The 19,044-nt window shown below is 39.4% G+C and overlaps 1 protein-coding gene across 7 annotated transcripts in view; it reads left to right on the top strand.

Annotated features, from left to right (window-relative positions):
* Positions 1-4,463: 4,463 nt before the first annotated feature.
* LOC124125702 (receptor-type tyrosine-protein phosphatase T-like) overlaps positions 4,464-19,044 on the top strand; it is a 59,201-nt gene continuing 44,620 nt past the window's right edge. For 2 of the 7 annotated variants that reach the window (XM_048400579.1, XM_048400582.1), the window contains exons 1-5: positions 4,467-4,604; positions 6,675-6,809; positions 7,077-7,286; positions 11,135-11,371; positions 18,852-18,986. In XM_048400579.1, coding sequence (XP_048256536.1) covers positions 4,541-4,604; positions 6,675-6,809; positions 7,077-7,286; positions 11,135-11,371; positions 18,852-18,986 — 781 coding nt within the window. In that variant the 5' untranslated portion in view covers positions 4,467-4,540. Of the gene's footprint in view, positions 4,605-6,674; positions 6,810-7,076; positions 7,287-11,134; positions 11,372-18,851; positions 18,987-19,044 lie in introns of all 7 variants that reach the window. The other 5 variants (XM_048400580.1, XM_048400578.1, XM_048400577.1 and 2 more) reach the window with 3 other exon arrangements.

Below are 19,044 nucleotides of genomic sequence, written 5' to 3'. Positions count from 1 at the left end.
GACTCATTTATATTATATCCAGTCCAAACAAGTACAAAATGATGAATAATGAATTTCAATACTTCGACATGACACTCGGTATTTTAGAAAGATATGCACGTTAAACCCATATGAACACTGTCCACGAAAGATTACCAACACGGCTTTAGTCCCTGGGTAGGTCACCATTGTGTAATATGACCACATGACTATAAGGAAATGAATTGCGATAACGCACCAGCTGTGAGACTACACTGACATGCATGAGAACAATATCTGTCACAGCCACCATATCCCTATTTGCCTTTGTTCGTGACATACTAGTCTGTTACCGGTGTGCTCAGATCCTGACTACTGTACTCAATAATGTGTTGATGGGATTTAAGTATTTATAATTTATATGAACGGGTAAGCATACCAATCTTAAGTTCAGGCCAGTAATTTACGAGTCGTAAAATTACAAATACGTTGAGGCAACAGCACACATTGATGTACTGATCGGGTTTAAATACCTGTGTCGACAAGGAAGTACGTTACACAGTTACTCGGCATACCTAAATTAGGGTCACTGATATATGAGGCTTAAACTAACACGTAAGCCTATAACCCTCTGCTCAAAATGCTGTTCTGCTCCACTGCCAGGAATTGTTAGGAACAAACAAATATAACCAAGTGATCGTATGCAGGCATTATCCGTAATTGTCATGGGATGAACCCTCATGCGAAATGTCTGCATTGTTCGACTGAATTATACCAGTATAGAATGAAGATCAATTTACACTACAAATAGATAAAATGAAATAAAGAAGGAGAATTCACAAGTTCAGTAACACCATGCATATATGCATACAGGCATACACACACACACACACACACACACACATTCTATACCATGCATAAAAGCAAACACACATACATAAATGCACACAGGCACAAACGCATGCATTTCATACCATGCATAAATGTATACACACATCCATTGCATAGCATTCATAAATGCACACAGGCAACACACACGTGCATTTCATATAATGCATAAATACATCCACGCAGGCATTCCATACCATGCATAAATGCACACAGGCACACACACATGCATTTCATACCATGCATAAATGCATACACACAAGTTTTCCATAAGATGCATAACTGCGCACAGGATCACACACGTGCATTCCATACTAGGCATAAATGCATAAATACATGCATTACACACCATGTATAAATGCACACAGGCACACACACATGCATTCCATACCATCCATATATACTTACACGCATAAATGCATCCACAAATACATTCCATACCATGCATAAATGCAAACACACATACACTCCATTCCATGCATAAATGCACCCAGGCATACACACGAGCATTCCATGCATAAATAAATACATACATGCATTCCATACCATGCATACAGGCATACGCACACATGCATCCCGTACCATCATTAAATTACGCATTATGATGTGATACCTGTTTGTCATTGTGCATGGTGTCACGTGTTGTAAAATTCGCATTTTGGTGTATCGGTTGTGAGTTAATGCGATGTCATGTTATGAAGTGTGGATTGTGATGCTATTGGAAATAAACATTGCATTACATGCCCCATTGTGAAGTCAGCACGGTCATGTCGTGTTTCGTTTAGTTGCTATAAGTGTCATTGGTATTTCCAATATCATAAGAATTATCTGCTAAGACCAGAGTTTACTGTACGGTACCATATCATTAGCAGTGAATACACATTGAAGTACATGCTGCGGCTAACAGATGTAATCAACCTTCTGTCAGACACTTTCCACTCTCAACTCTTAAAGAACTTAATGAAGAGAAGGGACAATGCCACCAGGTGCCCGGGTATATTTTAAACTGAGGCCCGTCACCAAGAGAATGATACAAAGGAATCCGGTCACCATATTATCTAAATGACCCCGAGGCAAGGGAACTCTATGGCTTGGAACATATCACCCTTGGAACATATCACCCTAACTATTTAAAAAGGTTCCGTAATTAAAACTTAATGATGTCAAATGAAAGGCGACTAAATGTCTCTATGTATTACACATGCATGATCAACCTGTTAAAGATCTTCATGTCAGTCTGTCATTATATGCGATGGATTCTTAAATTATTCAGGGAATGCAATTGAATCAAGATTCCATTTTTAAACCACTGATGCTTCAGTCGTGTTAGAGGCCGCAATTCGCTGTGCAGAGTTGCGTCCCTTGGGCAGGCCAGAATCTTAACTTTGTTGGTCCAAATGCGGGTTCACCTCGATTATATTTCTAGGATGTCAGCACCATACCCGTGCTCGTGGGTTTCATCGAAGTGCTTTTGGTATATGTACAGTTTGTATTATATTATTTTGATAGAAGCCCCAAATGATGCTGTCTGTTCTGCGTGTAGATGAGACAGGCGCGCTGAGCTGATGATGAGCCCAACCAGCCTAATTGTGTCAGGATCACCCAAACCCTCTTTGCTGCATCATATATTTTGATCTGTACATATTAATAGTCCCTTTATATGGCACTGTACGCCATGCAAAAGCATGCTCGTACCGCTTAGACATTTATTTCCCTTGTCAATGGATCAGTGTGGAGTCAACAATCATTTTCAGTTCCCTGGTGAGTATAGACCCTAAGCTGCCTCTTAGCCATCTCATCCTTACGGACACCCATTCACTGCTGGTAAATGTGTCTAAGCCTAACAAACAAAGTGTTTTAATTTTTTTATTTACAACATAATCTCCCTGCTTTTCAGTACACTTCTCATATCGATAGTGCATCTTTTCAATGACAGTCAGGAAGACGTTTTCTGTCGGCATAGCGCTTTCCCCGAAGGTGTCCTTTCAGTTTAGGAAACAGCGGGAAATCATTTGGTGTCAAGTCTGGCGAGTAAGGAGGGTGAAGAAGCTCTTCGAACCCACATTGTCGCATAGCAGCCTTTGCAAGTCGAGAGGTTTGAGAAAAGGCATTGGTACAACTCAAACAGTCAGCATTCCTCGCAGCTTTTCTTTGATATAATCTCTTAGGCGATGAAGCAAATCAGCATAGAAGGCACCGGTAATCGTATTTTGACTTTCTAATCAATCAAAAAGGACCACGCACTCTGCACCTCGGAATACAGCGGCCATTACTTTCTTCACTTATATTGAAGATTTATTATTTAAGAAGAATGTTTTTGATGCCGAAGAAGTGGAATGGTGCCACTCCATGGCTTAACGTTTTGACTCGAGTCGCGATCATTGTGTTAGATCCATGTTTCATCACCCGTTATTAATCCCTTTTTTAATTTGACAAAATCCTCCTCAAAATGATCAACATTTTCTCTGGCAGTATCAGTTCTTTTCCTCTTAACATTCGAATACAGAAACGTCAGCACCCAACGCGCAGATATCTTGTTCATCTTTAAATGTTCATTGATAATGGTTTCAATGGATCCGTGGCTTAGACCTGTCTCGTCCTCAAGTTCTCACCAATGGCAATACGTCTATCTGACAGTATGAGCTTTTTATATTCTTGATTGATTCTTCATTGGTGGAAGTTGAGGCACGTCCAAACCCGGGGTCATCATCAAGGCTTGTGTACCCAGCCTTAAACATGGGTGCCGTAAGTTTACCAGTGGAATAGCTAGGGCACGTATCCCCATGCACTTGTGACGTGCGGTCAGGGATTCCTTAGGAAGTACTTTTCTCTTAAGTCAAAAACTTGATGACCGCTCGGTATTCGTTCTGTACCATTTTTTGTGTTCATTAGAACACCTATCACGTTCAACTGACAGTCAGTAATATATAAACAGCCTCAACAAACCAAATACGCTTGCCATGAACCACTCAAGCAATGTAGTGCATGGACTCGTTCACTTTGTTATGGCCAACAGTTGAAATTTTTTTTCTAACAGGCTTAGAACTTTTTGACAAGCCCTCGTTACTTTCTTGTTGCTCTCAGAATTGCTACACCTCTGTCGTTGGATGGGAAGTATGGACTTCAACAATTATTACAACTGACCAAGGATCCGGGAAGTATTCATCCTAAAAAACACATAAAATATAACTATAATGTATTGGATAAGATATCTGTCAGCTCTGACTTGCCTTAGATATGTTTAAGTCCCTGCACTCTACTCTAACAATGCACTTAGGTATTATAATCACTATCGACCGCCTCCGTGGTCTAATGGTGGAAGGTCCGGGGTTCGATCCCCGACCGCGTCATACCAAAATACGTTAAAAAATGGTACTTGTTGTTACCCTGCCTGGCGCTCAGCATTAAGGGGCTTAAACAAGGACTGGTCGGCTCGGAGTCAGTATACTGTGTCTGAGTGGGGGTATTCATGTTAAACGGCATGGTATCTCAGTGAGCTAGCACAATAAATCGGCATCAGTCCGGACTAGTACAAGCAGCCACACACATACATACACGTGCATGCACGTCGCTATATAAGTGCAATAATCTTGGACGCGACGTTAAACCCCATTTCACCTCACCTATGATCACTATCGAGCATTGAGATAGGACTAGGCCTTTTACTTCCTGGTGTGCATGTCCTCTCGTCAACATGGAGGGACACAGACTCGGTGTCCTGCTGTGGATCTGTGTCTGTGTACTGGACGGTGTAGCAGGTAGGTGCTGAATGGTTCTTGTGAATTTGTGAAGAGGAACACAAATAGGTCTGAACGTCCCTCTTTGTCTGGTGAAAAGTTTAATGATTCCTTTCAAACGACTGACCATGTACAATCAGGCACAGACGTGTAGAAAATATAAAGAAGACTGCTGAATGCTATGTGTAAACGAACATATTCACCCACTTGATATTTGTTCTGAATGGCTAACCTGTATGTGTCTTTATATACCCCGTACATATGAGATCATACATGGGTGTGATAGCTACTGAATATATCAATAATTATAAATGTATGGCACATCAAAGTGTAACATTAAGTGCCAATACTTTTTATGCCTGATGCATCAAATCAATTTTTTCTTCATGTTTTCCGTTTGTTTCGTCAAGCGAAAATAGAAAATATTTCAAAAATAACAGATCATTCGTTCCATATGTACTAAAATACCCTGTCTCCTGGGAACTTAGTGTGTTTACAGGTAATATGTCCGCCATTACAGGCTTATGTTTGAAGTGGTGTTTTTATGCAATGTTCAACTGATATGAAATAGCTGCGCGACAGCCACTTCTGTGCTAGGTGACCTATCTATCGAAAGAAAACTATCCGCACTGTTTGACGGAGAGTTATGATTACATGTTTAATCAGCCAAAATAATGGTGTATGATTTAGTTACATCGAGAATATTTGATTATGATAATAGGATTTCCTTCAATGATACTAGTTGTCCACAAGAGACATGTACAATGAAGTCACACACGTCCCCAGTCAGCAAGTAGATAAGAGGCAAATTAGGTCATGAATGGCCTCTTATCGCCTTCGTCTCACTCTGAACTAGTTTCATCCAGCCTTGAACATTCGATGGTTCTGCTTGTGGACAAGTTTCGTTTTAAGTTCAGTGGAAGTTTATCAGTTTCGTCAAATCGACAGACTACATACACGTGTGGCAAAACAAACATTGTTTCGTTTTGCAGCGGAACCTCTGTATTTGTACACAGTAGAAGTAGGCACAATAGAAGCAGAAGTTTTAGTTTCAACAAAATCAGTAAACACGCTATCCTGTCACTGGATTGTCTGGTCCAGATTCGAAATCCCTTGATTGTCTTATCCCGACTTGATTGCTTACAGACCGCAGTCATACATCACGTATAATATTGGCTGCGGCGTTGGTCAGTTGAGTGAGTGGTAGGTGCTGGCGGTAGAGCACGACATGCTTACTCTTTTCTTGAACAGCAGGTTTCGTCACTGCTTTTCACTGACTCATTGATATAATGTTTAACTCTGTTTTGACTTTTACACACAATTATCCTCTGGCGTTGACGTTCAATATTTACATATAATATTGTCTCTGGAACTTCAACGTTTCAACAAGTCGATAAGGCGTTCGTCTTGAAATAGGTGTCCAAAGAACAAGATTTTAAGGATTGTTTCAATTATCCTACTCACCAGAACAATCCCACATTATCTGCCACCACAAAAGAAAAAACAAAACAAGATTTGTGCACTGTGAAATTAGAAAACAACCCCAGTTAAATAAAACAAAACGTTTGCCAAAGTCAGATAAGCACCCCAAGACATAAATTGGATAGTTTGATGAAACCCCCTGAAAATTCACGGACGCTCTTGCAAGCTTACTACCTAATGCAAATTGTGTACAGATAATTCGTTCATACAATTAAAATGTTTGTAAGTGAACAGGAAAATGTGGGAACAAAAAAATAAAATTTACCCTGAATGTTGTGTATGTGTTCACATGTGTCGTTTTATATTCGTGTTATTACCACCATTTGTATCCCCGGGATCAAGTTCACATTTTGCATTTTAAGGACTATTGACAAGAGATACCAATGTCAGCTCATGGAGTAATCTTTAACCAGCTTCCTCTACTACATGTGATTGGTATAGTACTGTATATGCCTGTCTCTGCCCTACGTACAGTTGACAGTACGCCTGGTCACTGTCTGTAACATTAGTATGTATAGCCTGTTACTGGTAACTGCCAGTCAGATACATACGGCCCGTGTATAATCAAGTGTCGCTGTTTCTATAAGATATATACCTGGTTTGTTACAGCTACCTGCCCATCAGGTACATACGGCTACATGTGCAGCTACCAGTGTCACTGTCCCCCTGACAAATGCCACACAACTTTCGGTTGTCAGTCAGCAAATTGTTTCCTGGGATGGTCCGGTCCGACTTGTGAAAAAGGTTAGCTTATTGCAGTAGCAACGTGCACATTTAAGTAATAAATGCAGTTTACATATATGAAATAACAACACTGGTTCTAAGACTGATATGTACCCAATTGAATCATCTCATACTTCAGGACAGGGATAAAGCATCAAGACATGAACATATATTGTTAAATCAAAGTTATTCCTGTATATGATGACAAGAAAGGAATTCCTTAAACGGGATATCTACTACCATGTGTTATTTTGTGAAAAAAGAGAATAATTCTTGTTTACGTCACAGAAAATATTGCCTTCAACAAATCAACAACATCATCCGATGGATACCCTTACCCTTCATCAAATGCCGTCGACGGGGACACGAAAAGGAACGATGACACCAAATGCATTCTGTCAGCTTATAATGATGCCAGTATAACATCTGCCTGGTGGAGGGTGGATCTGGGACAGAAAACACTGATACATGACGTTATCATCTACTTTAGAACTGGCTGTGAGTAGCATAGTATGTGTGTCATTTATATGCTTAACCGTACACGGGACATATTGTCGCCGGCGCATTATGTCGCCGGGTACATGTTGTCGCAGGCGACAAAACATGCCGAGGTTCACTGGATGTATTGTCGGCGGCGCATTATGTCGCTGGTTATATGTTGTCGCAGGCGACAATACATGCCGAGGTTCACTGCACATATTGTCTGCGTTATTCACGGTGTTGTTGATTATAATGGCTATGTTGATGATGGTGTTCTACATTAAATGTATAGAAAACACGTCAGAAGTCTGTCCGTCCGTCCGTCCGTCCGTCTGTAATCATTTATTTTCCGGAGCAAATATCGTTATACAATCTAGCTTTACGAAACTCCATGTACTTAATCATCACATTTAGGAATGATGCCTGTTACTATTTAGAGATTGTCGGTGGTGAATGTGAACAGCACAATGACGTCAGCCCATTATGACGAAACTCAAAAAGAGTTCTTTGTCGCAAGATAAAGTACAGTCGACGATCATGATCCTTCAGCGAAGTATCTGAGGCGGCAGTTGATCTGGTTCCAACATTTGTATATAAGAAAAGTGTGTAATTGTGCCTGATAACATATTTCGGATATAGGCCAATATAAGTCAGTGATAAGTCTCGTGTTAGATATTCTGCGATTCGATCACACTATTGTGACTTGAAACACAAACTAATGATTTCACCTAGCCTTGCGTATAGCATCGCGTGTCTATGTTACAGTCAATGTGCAAATGGACTGAATTTTTCACTTAGGCAATTTACAAAACGCCTAAATATTTCAGTTATTTTTTACAAAAAAAACCCTTAAACACTGTCCATTCATGTTGTCATGATAACGAATTCCAGCCATTCGATATTATATTTTATCACATATTGACTGAAAATGATACCATTAAAAAAATGGAAAGTCAATGTATATTTATACATTTAATGACTGCTTATCCTGACATAAGGAGTACTTTGTGGTGTGTTTTAAGCCCTTTTGAACTTCTTCATAATGTTAAGTCAATCTGTTTCACAATTCAAATGGTCGGATGTAAACACATTTTACTCATTGACAAATGTCAAATCAAAGGGAAATGCACGTGAAACCAACGGCTCACGCGCATCGCAAAAACTCCTCATTAATTACGCTAAGGAACTAGAATGATTCGGTTCAATGCCACAGCAAAATGCAAATATAGTAATTACAACCGACAAAAGTTATATGTGTAGTATTAGGCAATTAACTTGTTTGAGGAATGTATCCATCAATATCCACATAAAAGAACGGTATCCCATATAAATTGCAGCTGTACGAAGAAACTTGTTCTATAGCACGTGCTGTTGTAACAATCTATTATTTAAAATACACAAAACCGCAAAAGAAACGTCACCATGGATAGATATATGAACTTTATTTGTCCAAACACTGTAAACATGCTTTGAGACGTAGTAAAAGGACGAAACTTGGCAAAACTGATGACCAAGGTTGAAATTAAAGTGTCAAATGTTCTTAAAGTTAAACACAACACTAGTCTCTGAGGCATCACAAGTCGGTATCTCGTGTGTCCGCCATGGGCATTGATGACTGCCGTGCATCGTCAATACATGGAATGGATGAGGCGGTTGATTAAGGCCACGGGCACTTGAGCCCACACTCTGAGGAACGCCTGACGCAGTCCAGCTGCAGTTGTCGGCCTTGGTCGGACGTCATTCAGCCTTCTTTGAATCTCGTCCCACAGGTGCTCAGTGGGATTTAAATCGGGACTGAGGCCAGGCCACTGCATGGTCCTGATGCCACTCTGCTGGAGGAAGTCTCTTGTTGCTCTTGCAATGTGGGCACGGGTGTTATCATGCTGAAACTTGTGGTTTCGGCGACGTGTCAAATGAGGTATGGCGTGTGGTCTCAAGACTTAATCAATATACCGAGCTGCTGTGACACCGTTCCCTGGACCGATGTTCTGGAAGACCACAGGACCGACCCTCTGTGCAAGAACAATTCCATCCCACACCATGATGGTCGGACCACCCCACGAGTCTCTCTCAACAACACAAGCATCCGAATAACGTTCCCTTCAGCATCGACAGACTCTCTCTGCCATCTGCTGTTGATATACAGTTACGGCTCTCGCCTGTGTTGCCCACTGTTGTCCCGACGATGACGTGGTGTCAGAATGGTGTCAGAACGCACAGTGTCCGCACTAATGTGTCGCTGGTGTGTCCCCATGGTCTGTCGAGCAATTTCCGCAGCAGTAACAAAGCGATCTTGAAGATGCTGTCGCACAATCTGACGATCCTGACGCCGTGTGTTCACCCTTGACTCGGTCATCTGTAGTGTTGGTGGTCTGGTACCGTTGCCTGCATATGGTCCTTATACACCTTGACTAAAATTACCCAGATATTTAAATGACAACTTTTCATGCAATGTTACTTGGGTTGACATTGCGGTTCTTTTGCGGTTCAGTATATAATGAATACTAGGGGGTTGTGAGAGGGTGGTACTTATGTGGCTAACTCATTCAGAGTTAACACCCCCACCCGGCTAAACATTGTTTTCAAATGTAATTATATACATATATTGATTGTAATAACGGCAGGCCACTGTAAAAACAACAACGACAACAACCCAAAATAACATATGATTAAAGTATAAACAGTTCCAATCAGTAAAATGTAAATCGGAGTATTGATGCATTGTTGTATGTATTAGAAGGTAATGACACATTCCTTAGTGACTTTTGTTGCATGTATTATATTGTAGTGTCGCGGAACTGGTCGATTATACTTAAATTCAAGTACGTAAGGGGAAAGAAGTACTTTCGATAGTACGTAGGAGGAAAGACGAACCTCCAAAATTATGTAAGGAGAGAAGTTCTCCGACACTACGTAAGGAGAGAAGTATCTCCGTGGCAGTGCATATCATAGGATGAACACAACCGTGACACACACACACACACACACACACACACACACACACACACATTAAACCCCATTTCACCTCACCCTGGACGTGATTTGAAAATATAATGTATTTATTTAGCATGGAAGATGATCTTTTAGATCGGTTTTGATAGCGTATTTTATCTAAAATTACATCGTGGGTTGTGTGAAAACATGATAGTCCTTTGTTGTCATAGTATGCGCGCAATTGTGGTCAAATGAAATCATGGTATTGAGATTACGAATTAAACCCTTTTCTTATACATGCGTTAAAAGGAAGGTCAAATCTTCTAAGTATATTAGTGTGATTCGTCTTAAGTCCTTCAACTTCGACACAACGGTGTTTGGGTTTATCCAGAAAAGCACATCTACATATATTTATATGTATGTGTAAATATTTTAGATAAATTATTTTTAATGATGAATATGGATTTCCTGAAAATGACATTATTGATTAATACGTTTAATGATGAATATGGATTTCCTGAAAATGACATTATTGATTAATACGTCCATGGAAGGAAATGTTACTCATTATTTTGTTTTTCCCCTGGCGGATTGCAATAATCATGTCGTGGTTAGTTTGAAAATTAGATCTAAAAATACAATGTGTTTCATATGATCATTAACAATTGTCTTCTTGAGACAAATAACAGCCTGACAGCCTGACAATTGAACAATTAACAATTCGACGTTGATAAACGAGGATATATGCACATACAGTCGTCATGTTCCCATAACATTTATAACTTTGGTAACGGTTTGGCGCTATTTTCACCTCGATCTGTGATAAAGAATATAGGTGTATACTACTTGTCAGATGTAAAGAAGACTTAATTACTAATACTTGAAACTGTTACAATACAGTAATTATAATCATGATGTTTCACGTTTAACAGATATAGTTCGTCGGAATGGTATCCAGATCTACATAGCTGATACTGCCGCCTCCCCAACTGATGGCGTCAACTGCTACAACGTGACAGGGAACAGAGACGGGACGGACATATCTGATGTTTTGAACGTCACATGTTCTGGTGAAGGGCGCTATCTGGTCCTGTACACCACAACTGTAAACAACGAGATCAACAATGTCAACGTACCCGTCCTGGATTTCTGTGAAGTGGAGGTTGACGGTACGGGTTATGTTTCCCACTACACTTAAGCCGTCATTAGAACCCAATGTATGTAAATGTGGTTACATAATTTAATCTGGTCCTGTACACCACTTCATCAACAACGATAGTGGATATAAAATGCCCATCATGGATTTCTGTGAAGTGGAGGTTAACGGTGGGGAGTTATATGATATTTACTGGTCTTGATAATACAAATACAAATACAAATCATACAAGTCAGAATCCACAAGTACCTTGCAAATTATATTGAACAACCCTGAAGCTGAAGGTGAAGAAAACAGCAAATACCAAACATTATGAGATGCATAGTATCATGGCAAATATTTTGTTATTTCCATATTTTTAGGTACAGGCAAGCAACATATTGAGTTGTTTAAAACTTATTAATTTGCGGAAAATCAAATGGATCAGGCACAAGTGACTCACTTACGAGGCCTTCTCCTGCATACACTTCATTACTTTGTCATATGTGAATAATGATAGTGCAAAATAAATTACAGTGCATAGGAATTATATATAAGTACCCAGCAAACAATTCTACGTTGTGACAACGTTGTGACAACGTTGACTTTTCGTTGCTATAACGTTGTGATGTTACGTTGTCACAACGTAAATCTGTAGACTCCCAGATTGGTTGCTGCAACGTTGTGCGTAAACCAAAATACAACCAAATCAAGACGTTGTCACAACGTCCATTTTTTATGTTGCTTCAACGTTTAACCAAAACGTCGCGACAACGTAGGTATCGCATACACATGGAGACACTACAGCCATTTTAGCACGTTGTTGCAATGTCCATATAGACTAACGCCTGTATTATTCCTCAATACCTCCCAGGCAGCCTCAAAAGTTTGTACCAATCTAGTTAAGACATCAGGTACCAAGCAATTCATTCTGCAAGCTGAATTCACTTTAACCCTATCCATGAAACAGCAAGTCAATGAAATGCACTCTCCTTTGGCAGAGTTTGAAATACGGCCAAGATAAAAACCTAAATGTTTTAAATTACATGTACAATTTGGTTATATAATATTTATTTTCCCAAACAATTTTCAAGGCTATCTGCAAATAGTTCACAAAATGTTTCAACAGAATTAAAAGATATTTGATTTTCCCACGATTTTGCAAATTAAAAACCATCAAACAATAAGCCCTGCACAAATTGAAACATTTAAATTTTCTTGGCCTTATCCCATGTATTCAGCATTGAGAGCAACACTGTGACAAACAGAATAGTCTATGCATATGATGTCCTAAGATCCATTTCCCAGCAACGAAATGACAATAGAATTCTGGTTGAGGTGACCTTTATTTATTTGTTAAATGACAAGTCAGAACTTGGGCTGAGTTGCTGAGGAGCCTTTTCGGTCCTAAAATGAAAAGTCACAGGGATGATCTTCAACTGTATCCATATTCTCTCCTTGGTATGCCTTGGTAACTGAATAAAAAATGACACAAATGTTATAAAATGGCAAGGCAAGGGACATATTTCTGACATAACAAAATAATGGTTGCATTCCCCAAAATAATATTTTGATGTCTGATGTCAGTCTTTAAACTGGTAAGTGAGAAGAAGGCGCTGACAATAATACCATGATGCTCTTGAATCATACATAGGCAGAAAAGCTTTTAGCACTGAATCATTGGTGTAACTTTATACCCCCGCCCTTTTAGATTGTGGGTATAATTAAATAAGAATCATCTAAATTTTAATTCTTGAAGATGTTTGTATATATTATTGCATCATACATACCTTTCTGTCAGTGATGTACTTTAAACAAATATGCTCCCACAATACTGTTTTCTCGTCCTGAAAGAAAAACAGAAACCACAAAGTATCACATTCTTAAATAAACCAGTACTGTATAGATAAATCCAATTTACTTAGACTAATAGAGTATGGTGCAACTGGTGGTAATATTGGCAAATAGTTTTATCAGTCAACAGTTCAACTGTAGTTATTCAAAAGCAGTAACTTTACCTTTCTGCTGTACATCAAAAACTAGTGATTCAAGTGAATATGTTGGCCAAGTTTCTAAAACCTTATTTGAAAAATATGTACATAAATGAAAAATATATATTGCCAAATAAAATAAATAGTTCCCATATTTGAAGCATTAATGTTGAATATGAATTATGAATTGACCCACTAATAAGTGATAGAAGTGTTAACACTTTGGGGTATTATCCTAATTAAAATTGTGATTATTTTTTTTAATACTTACCCTTATATTTTCCATATTAATATGCCAGGATAGTTATATATGTTCCAACATTTACAAAGATAGAAACATGGGGAAATTAACAAAATGCAATAGCTTATACAATACCAGACTAAGTTGAAACAGCTCTGTAAATATTTATTGTAATTTATTTGTTACTATGTTTATCAACATAGATCTAATACAGTTCAATATCGTTAAATATAATTCTTTAGTATGGTAGCCTACGTGGCAACATAATGGAAACCGAAAACCGAACGAATATGGTTGCTATCAATTTCATTGTATTTTTCATTGGTGCACATTGGCTACACCTATCTCACCTTTATAATCAACAAACGATGACCAACTCACTGACAATATATGGTGATATTTAACTTTTGACTATCGACTAGCTTATCATCACCAGCGAGGACAATACCGCAAACACCCCGTTATAGCGCGCGACAAGAGACTCGTTTTACTTTTGCTCGTTTTCATTAGAAAGGAGTCGGACATAGATCTAGTTATCGGAAAATGATGCATTGATTCGTTTTTGGAAATAATAAAACAAGTATGTTTCTGTCTCTTCCCGAAAATACAATTTGTCATAACATCATTGAGCGCATTAAGACTAAGGCTATCACTTGTAGCCTACAGAGAGTCGATCTGAAAATACTTCCATTGTTTTGATTCCCTCTCTTCGCTGTATAAGAGAAATCTACTAAACCTTTCCCATTCCCTGAATGAGCCACATTGTTTCACAAAAACCAAAGTCAGAGGATTAGTACATGTAAACTTTATTAGTAATGGTTTCAGAAATAATACGGAAGAAATGGCGATAACTATCAGTGGTCAGAAGGCTATGCATAAGTAAGGCCTATCACGGACTTGTATATTATATATAGGTCCGTGGGCCTATTTACAGACCTACACGCTTACGATCGAAACCCAAACATAATATGACGGCCACAAAACTCCGCCAGACTGAATTCTGGTCAAACATATACTGCTTGGCCTTGGTATCCATAAAATAATAACATGGAAAAAAAGTCTTGGGCCCCCTTCACCTCTATATGCATCATGTTCTGTGTATCATATTAATATCAACACTGACGCGCAGTGATCCATGAAAGTGACCGACAAACGGCATTCTAAACCCTGCCACTTCTGAATAATACGACACATTAAAATCATTTGACGATCTGCATGTACAGAAATATATCAACAAGCGGAGACTGCTTTTGAAAAATTAACTTACCTCATCCGAATTCACAGATCATCTGCCCAGTTCCAGCTGCTGCACAATCACTTGGTTGTAATATATTATCTCCAGTGTGAGTTTGAACTAAGATGGCTGGTGACAACAAATCTTCCGCGACAATGTTACGTCATTCTGACGTCACTTCACGAGGCAACAGGCTAAACCTTTCAGAAGTCGCTCTCACGCCGCAAAAAATGCGCGCCAATTGTTTTTAACTGTAATATTGCTTGTGACAAACATTTAGAAGACAGATAACTTCGTTAATAGATATATATGTTTAAAAAAATAACACTAAGAGATGGTAGATCTATAAGTGGTTTCCTAAACATCATTTACAAAAAGTGTTGTAATGTCCAAAGCACAACGTTATCACAACTTTATATTACAACGTTGTTGTTACGTTGTGGAATAACGTTTTCATAGAGATACACAATTACGTTCTTGACATTTTAGTATTAAGAGATGAAAATTCAAATGCCGAATATATAGCAAGGTAATTCATTACTGCCTTGGTATTCTGACAAATTCATGTTGATTTTGATAAAGCAATACTATTCCTTTATGACTATCGAGAAGCAAACTCAATAACGTTTCACCGACGTTTCAGAAACGTAGTTACAAAACGTTGTGTGATGTCCAATGCACAACGTTTTCACAACGTGAATATGCAACGTTGTTATAACGTTATGAAATAACGTTGCAGGTTGACGTTATAATAACGTTGTGACAACGTTATATCACAACGTTACCAATCCACAACCTTTCCACAACGTTGTGACAACGTCTCGTGTTAGCTGGGTAATGAGAAAATAAAATATAAAAAAATATAATATATATATACAGTATTACACACAAACACATATACCTACATACCCACACACGCACACATACATATACACTCGTATGCATATAAACACGAGATACATTAATATTTATTGGTATACAATGATACATTTGTGAAATATTTTTAATATGTTTATATATTACCGCAGTAGTGAGTAAACTAATATGCTTTCTAAATTTAAGCGAAGGGCGTGAAATATAGAATATAAGTAAGCTGTGACAATTACATTGAATGCTGTTGTTTTGCATCAAAATCGAAGTTATAACGAATACCAAAACTGTCAGCAAGCTTGTGACGACCATCATAGGCAACAATCTTCACAAGGACTCTGTCACCAGTCTCCAGTACTGCCGCTCTTGCCTTCTGGTCGTATTTGGTCTTCTTCCTTTCCTGAGCTTTGGTTGCCATCTCGGCTGCAAGATCATATGCCTGCTTTAACCTATCCTGTAAAGAGTTTGTATACTTCAAGACAGATTTTGGCTTGCTTGGCTCAATGTCAAGCCCGAATGTTATGTCAACAGGAAGCCTTAGGTGCCGACCAAACATCAAGAAGAATGGAAACTCTTAGACTCATGCTGAGTGCAGTTATAAGCATGCACAAGTGTCTTCCAATCTCGCTGGCTATCTGGATCCAAGGTTCCTAGCATGTTGCACAACGTTCGGTTAAAGCGTTCACACATCCCGTTACCAATTGGATTGTAAGGAGTGTTTGAAGATCTTCAACATTGTACAATGCTCAGTCATCAGGGTACACACAAAGTTAGCTCCTTTATCAGGGTGAATCCGCTTCGGGAGGCCATAATGCACAACAAAGTTGTTGAACAAGAGCTCAGCTGTTGTCTTTGCAGTATTGTTCCTGCAAGGATAAGCTTGAGCATACCTAGTGAAGTTATCGGTTATCACGAGAACACCTGGCCACCATTTGATGTTTCTAATCCAAGGAAGTCTATGCAAACAAGTTCAAGTGGCTGTGATGTTGTAATATTCACTGGAAGTGCTCGAGATGTAATTGTCTTACGTTTGATGCAGCGATCACAGGACTTCACATGGACTTCAACATATTTGGTCATTCCAGGCCAGTAGAATCTTCCCCTCAAGGGAGAAACTGTTCTGTCTCTGCCTGAATGACCAACATTGTCATGCAAACTGCGCAGCAGTGCACCTCTACATCTACTATGTAAGACAAGTTGCACCTGTTCTCCTTGACCCGTCTTGGTTGTTCTATGAAGAACTCCTCTGTGCAGTTGCATCTGTGGAAAGTTCTTGATGAGAAATGTCATGTTACTGTCTCCAGTGTATTAATTCCTGTTTGGTCTTGTGCCGCATTCCACGTGGTCAATGAGGGTAGCCAGAGATGGATCTCTCATCTGTGATTTTCTCCAGTCCTTGGCATTGATATCGCGCTTTTATATATATACTTTGATATCGATATCATCCTCATCTATGACTTTTGTTGACATACCGATACTTTCCACTAGGTTGGGAACTTGGATGATGTTACAGATGGCATTCACAGAGTCAGTGGATAATTCCTCTAATGGTAACTTGTCTTGCAGCCTTGACAGCGTCAATACTGCACTTCCCTAGTCTGTACCTAATGCTGAAATTATACGCAGAGAGTGCTGCCAACCATCGATGACCAGGAGCATCAAGGCGAGCAGTGATTAAAACATACGTGAGAGGATTGTTATCTGTGACAACTGCAAACTCATGTCCATACAAGTAGTCATTGAACTTCTCTGAGATTGCCCACTTCAAACACAGAAACTCCTCTGGCAATTGCCCATCTTACTACTGGTATAGCACTGCTCCTAATCCCCGAGTACTGACATCAATGTGGAGCTCAAAGGGTTTGGAAAAATCAACATATCCAAGCACTGGTGGTGTTGACAAGCGAGTCTTAAGTTCCTAAAAAGCCTCTTGCTGTTCTTCGCCCCACTTCCAGTCGATGCTGTCTGAGTGCTGCTTGGATTTGGACTTCTTGGATGCTGACTTTGGCATTAGTTCTCATAGTGGTTCCGGAGTTTGACAAATTTTACTATAATAGCCAGCAAAACCAATTTCCGGACTTCTTCTGTATTGGATGGTTTTAACCAGTCTTTAATCTTGTACACTTTTTCTGGGTCAGCTTCGATGCCATCTGCTGAAACAATATATCCCATGTATCGGACCTTCCGCTTGAAAAAACTTGCACTTCTTTGGAGTGAGTTTGAGTCCACAATCCTTGCAACCTTTAAGTGCAGTCCATCAAGGCATTTTTCCATTAGACGCTGGTATGTTACAGGAGCATTGGGAAGTCTGAATGGCATTCTATTAAATTTAAAGAATCCAAGTGGTCCGACTATAAAGGCTGTTCTTTGCTTGTGTTTTTTTCCGACTTTCACTTGGTGATAACCACTCTTCATATCCAACACAGAGAACAGGGTATTTCCGCCAAGACATTCAAGTAGTTCTTCAATACAAGGGAACACGTAGGAATCTTTGATGGTCCGGAGATTAAGCTCGCGAAAGTCAATGCACATCCCCAGACGTCCATCTTTCTACTTTGCTGATACAACATTAGAGGCCCATGGGCTATGAGACCCTCTAATGACTCTAGCTGAAATAAGTTCCAAAAGATGAGTCCTAACTTCTTCATAGATGGGGGATCCTACGATGTCGCTGTTTGAATGCCGTGTTGTCACATAAGTCTATCCTGTGCTTTACCATAGAACAGTTGCCAAGATCATCATTCCTCTTTGAACAAATATCCTTAAAGTTCAGGATTATGTCAAGTCCATCTGCGATCTGTTCACGGATAAGTCCTTCCTTGTCTAACTCCACTTGGTTAATGAGGTTGGAGTTCACAAAGTAAAGCCTTAGGAGGGATGCCAACTGTCTGTGTGGTGATGTTGGAGACATTCACTTCTATTTCCGTTGGAGTGTCACACTCATAATTGATGATTTTTTCGGCAAAGTCAAGGTCGCTTGGTACAGCTGGGTTCAGCGGTAGAGCGGTATAGTACTGTATATGCGTCTCTGCCCTACGTACAGTCGACAGTACGCCTCGTCACTGTCTGTAACATTAGTATGTATAGCCTGTTACTGGTAACTGCCAGTCAGATACATACGGCCCGTGTATAATCAAGTGTCGCTGTTTCTATAAGATATATACCTGGTTTGTTACAGCTACCTGCCCATCAGGTAAATACGGCTACATGTGCAGCTACCAGTGTCACTGTCCCCCTGACAAATGCCACACAACTTTCGGTTGTCAGTCAGCAAATTGTTTCCTGGGATGGTCCGGTCCGACTTGTGAAAAAGGTTAGCTTATTGCAGTAGCAACGTGCACATTTAATGTAATATATGCAGTTTACATATA

The sequence above is a fragment of the Haliotis rufescens genome, unplaced genomic scaffold (genome assembly GCF_023055435.1).
Source record: "Haliotis rufescens isolate VD_foot unplaced genomic scaffold, xgHalRufe1.0.p SCAF_2, whole genome shotgun sequence".
Taxonomy (NCBI): Eukaryota; Metazoa; Mollusca; class Gastropoda; order Lepetellida; family Haliotidae; genus Haliotis; species Haliotis rufescens.
Note: the sequence above shows the minus strand (reverse complement) of the source record. Positions and strands in the feature narration are given on the sequence as shown.